A 3483-nucleotide genomic window follows, 5' to 3' on the forward strand; every position below is an offset into this window, starting at 1 on the left:
TGTGTGCCTTCTATGCCTGTACCACACCATCAACCCCATTACCCTGTGCCTCAGTTATGATCTTGCTCCAAAGATCTCCTTGCCCTGCCTGCTTGAAGGAAGAAATTGGTACAGTCACACAGGGGTCTGGAGTCCAAGTCTCTTATCTTTATTTTAACAGACTGGCGGGATCAGGTTGCAGCAGCAGTACAGGGTTCCTGGCTGGGCAGCACAGGCCTGGGGCGACAGCTCCTGTCTTGTCTGCCCAGGGCAGTGTCAACTTAGGCCTCTATTCCATGGCTGTGAAAGGACAGCAGCCTCAAGGCAGTTTAGCTCCTGGGCACAGGCAGCCAAACCCCCTCCCATATCCAGCTAAACCAGCTCCAACAAAGGATAAGGTCCTGTTTCCCCAGCATCCTTGGGGCCCAGGGACTGGTTCTTCCACTGGATGATCTTGCCTGGTTGAACCACAGCAGCATTTGGGCTTTTTCATCCTTTCCTACATCAAGAACTTTCCCAAATGTGGGCCCTGGGGCCCTAGCAAAACAGTGGCCTTGGCCACAGGCTCTGGGCCTCTGGGAGGCTCCCATCTAGCATCAGGTGGCGGCACAGAGCAGGGCTGTCAGCACGGGCAGAGAGCTGGGCACAAAGAGTAGCCAGACGGCAGGGCGTGCCACAGGGCTCTGAGGGTGGGTGGCCCTTATGGTAGAGAAACCAGAAGGTCTGGAAGAGTTGCATGTCGCCCCGCATGCGATATACCAGGTTGTGCCAAGCGGTAGGCAGTGTGTTGGGCAGCCCATAGGTTTCTCGAGCCCTGTAGAGAAGCTGCCAGTGCGGTATAGCTCCCAGTGTGTTCGCCTGGGTCAGATTCAGGATGTAAGTCTCATGGTCCAAGACTACATGAGAGCTCCTGGAGTAGTTTCCATCTATTTGGTACACACGGTAACCTGCAAGGAAATGGGACTGACTGGAGGGGAAAGGAGCAAGGGCAACTCCAGGGAGGGGCCACACATCCTGCCCATGCTTTGCAGGCTCTGGCTCTAACCTCCTTCCTCTATCCCACCAACTCCAGGATAAGGGAAGCTCCCTTCTGCCTCACTCACCAGGATTAAGGCCAATGTAGGTAGTTGCACTGGGTGCCAGGAAGGCTACAGCCAGCGGCCGGCTCAGAGTCTCTTCATCATAGAAGACCTCAAATTCATCCACATGAGTGTGGCCAAAGAACTGAGCAGCCAGGGTGTTCTCATACCTGGCCAGAAGATACTATATTCAGAAGATTCTAGGGAGGGGTAGGAAGAGATCTGGGGAGATAGGATGCCCTCTTTCTCCAACCTGTTCTAGTGAGGAGTCTCCCCACTCCATGGGACAACAGGGATGGTGAGATGCTCAAGGGAATCTTCAGCCTTCAGACACTCACCCTGTCCCTACTCCCACCCTCATCTCCCTCCTACCTGGCTACAATTCGGTAATAATTCCAGCTCCAGCTCTTCAGACAGTGCCCTGGGGGAATGTGGCCAATTATATGCACCTAGCAGGGAGAGTTAAGGATGGTAATCAGGGCATCCAGGGGTCCAGGCAGCCCTAGCTAGAGAGGGGGACTGAATGAAGGCTTTCAACAGTGACCATGGGCTGAACCCCCAGGGAACACTTGTTGGGAATGCCAGGAAAATCAAACTTCTCTGCCCAGAGGTGCTCCAGCTCAACAGAAGCCTGCTTGTCCCCCAGCACCACTGTGTTCCCACCACTTCCCCCTCACTTTGTCTCCTCGATCCTCAGCAGCCTGAAGCTCCCCCACCAGCCACTGGAGCTGTCCTGCAGGATCCGTGGAGTTGATCAAGAGCCAGAAGTTCTCACGGGAACAAAAATTCATATTGAGAGAGATGAGGCGGAGACCGGGGTATGGGGAAAGAGCATAGAACCCCCCAATTCTGAAACAAAGTAAACATGAGAGGTCAACACTTGTTCCAATCCTGTTCCTCCTGTGCTGGGCATTTGGGTGGAGGGTAAAAGCATACATGACATCTTCCCCACCTGCAAAGAGCTCACAGTCTAGCCGGAGACCAAACAGTTCTAATTATTGGGTCTGTGTGACACAAAAGAAAGGCTCTGAGGGCAGAGGACTCCAGGAGTATGGTGGAGGTATAAGAGTGAGCTAGAATGGGAAGCAAGGGCCACACAGTGGGAAGATGACATGAGATGGATAAGGTGGGAAAAATTGGAGCAGTTAAAAAACAGGAAATCAATTCCAGAGGGCCAACATGAGCAAAGACACAGCTGGGGCATGGAGAGGTTATGCTGCCAGACCTTTGAAGGAGGGTGGCTGGAGATAAGAGTAGAAAGGGAGGGCTGGAAGGCCGGGTGCGGTGGTTCACGCCTGTAATCCCAGCACTTTGGGAGGCTGAGGTGGGCAGATCACGAGGTCAGGAGATCACAACCATCCTGGCCAACATGGTGAAACCCCATCTCTACTAAAAATACGAAAATTAGGGCGTGGTGGCATGCACCTGTAGTCCCAGGTACTTGGGAGGCTGAGGCGGGAGAATGGCTTGAACCTGGGAGGTGGAAGCTGTAGTGAGTTGAGATCGTGCCACTGCACTCCAGTGTGGGTGACAGAGCAAGACTCCATCCCTGCCCCCCTCCAAACAAAAGGAGGGCCGGGAGCAGTAGCTGACATCTGTAGTCCCAGCACTTTGGGAGGCCGAGGTGGGAGGATTGCTTGAGGTTAGGTGTTTGAGACCAGCCTGAGCAACATAGCAAGATCTTGTCTCTACAAAAACTAAACTAAAAAAAAAAAAAAAAAAATAGCCTGGTGTGGCAAGAGTAGAAAGGGAAGGTGGAGTCAGATTAGGGGAGCCAGGTGAAGAGCACTAAGGACTCATGCTAGAGCAATCAGAGACAATGCCCCAGGTTCCCTTCTCCCTTCACTTTCATTCACCTTTTTTTCCCTTCCTGGGTTTCCATGGATGATAAGTACCTGAGGGTGCGCAGGGCTTCAGCAGGTAGCCAGGGCTCCCAAGCCTTGGCCATCGCTTCGTAGAGCCAGCGGGAGGAGTGGTTGCCCTCAATGAAGGGGGGAGGGAAGCTATTGACGGGTGTGCTCTCGTGGTTGCCCACAGCAGGGTACACTGGCACTGGCCCCAGGAACTTCCTCACAAGTGCTGTGACAGTGGTCAGGGCCCGCAGCTGGTCCTGACGAGTCTGGTGCCAGACATCATGTGCAGGGATGTCTCCCGTCCAGTACACCATATCAAAAGGGCCAGCTGGGCCCAGCCCACTCAACAGGCTTTCCAGGGTCCTCAGGGGCAGGTCACACTTGCTGTATTCGCCCCAGTATCCAGCACCTGGCCGGGACGCAGGTGGCAGGCCAGAACCCTGGCGGCAACACAGTGGGTCGGCACAGTCAGGGTTCATGCCCTCCAGGTAGTCATGATCCCAGTGCAGGTCAGTGAGGAAAAGGACGCGGCTGACAGGGGCACCTGGGGCTGGGGGGCTAGGGGGTTTGGG

At 54.5% G+C, this 3483-nt stretch overlaps 1 protein-coding gene across 1 annotated transcript in view; it reads right to left on the minus strand.

The window, feature by feature from the left end:
* Positions 1-125: 125 nt before the first annotated feature.
* SMPD1 (sphingomyelin phosphodiesterase 1) overlaps positions 126-3483 on the minus strand; it is a 5091-nt gene continuing 1733 nt past the window's right edge. The window contains exons 3-7 of the mRNA XM_017893657.1: positions 2954-3476; positions 1736-1907; positions 1431-1507; positions 1083-1228; positions 126-926 (exon numbers count right to left, since the gene is read on the minus strand). Of these exons, the coding sequence (XP_017749146.1) occupies positions 517-926; positions 1083-1228; positions 1431-1507; positions 1736-1907; positions 2954-3476 (1328 nt within the window). The 3' untranslated portion in view covers positions 126-516. The remainder of the gene's footprint in view (positions 927-1082; positions 1229-1430; positions 1508-1735; positions 1908-2953; positions 3477-3483) is intronic.

Source organism: Rhinopithecus bieti, unplaced genomic scaffold (genome assembly GCF_001698545.2).
Source record: "Rhinopithecus bieti isolate Rb0 unplaced genomic scaffold, ASM169854v2 scaffold_24049, whole genome shotgun sequence".
Classification (NCBI taxonomy): Eukaryota; Metazoa; Chordata; class Mammalia; order Primates; family Cercopithecidae; genus Rhinopithecus; species Rhinopithecus bieti.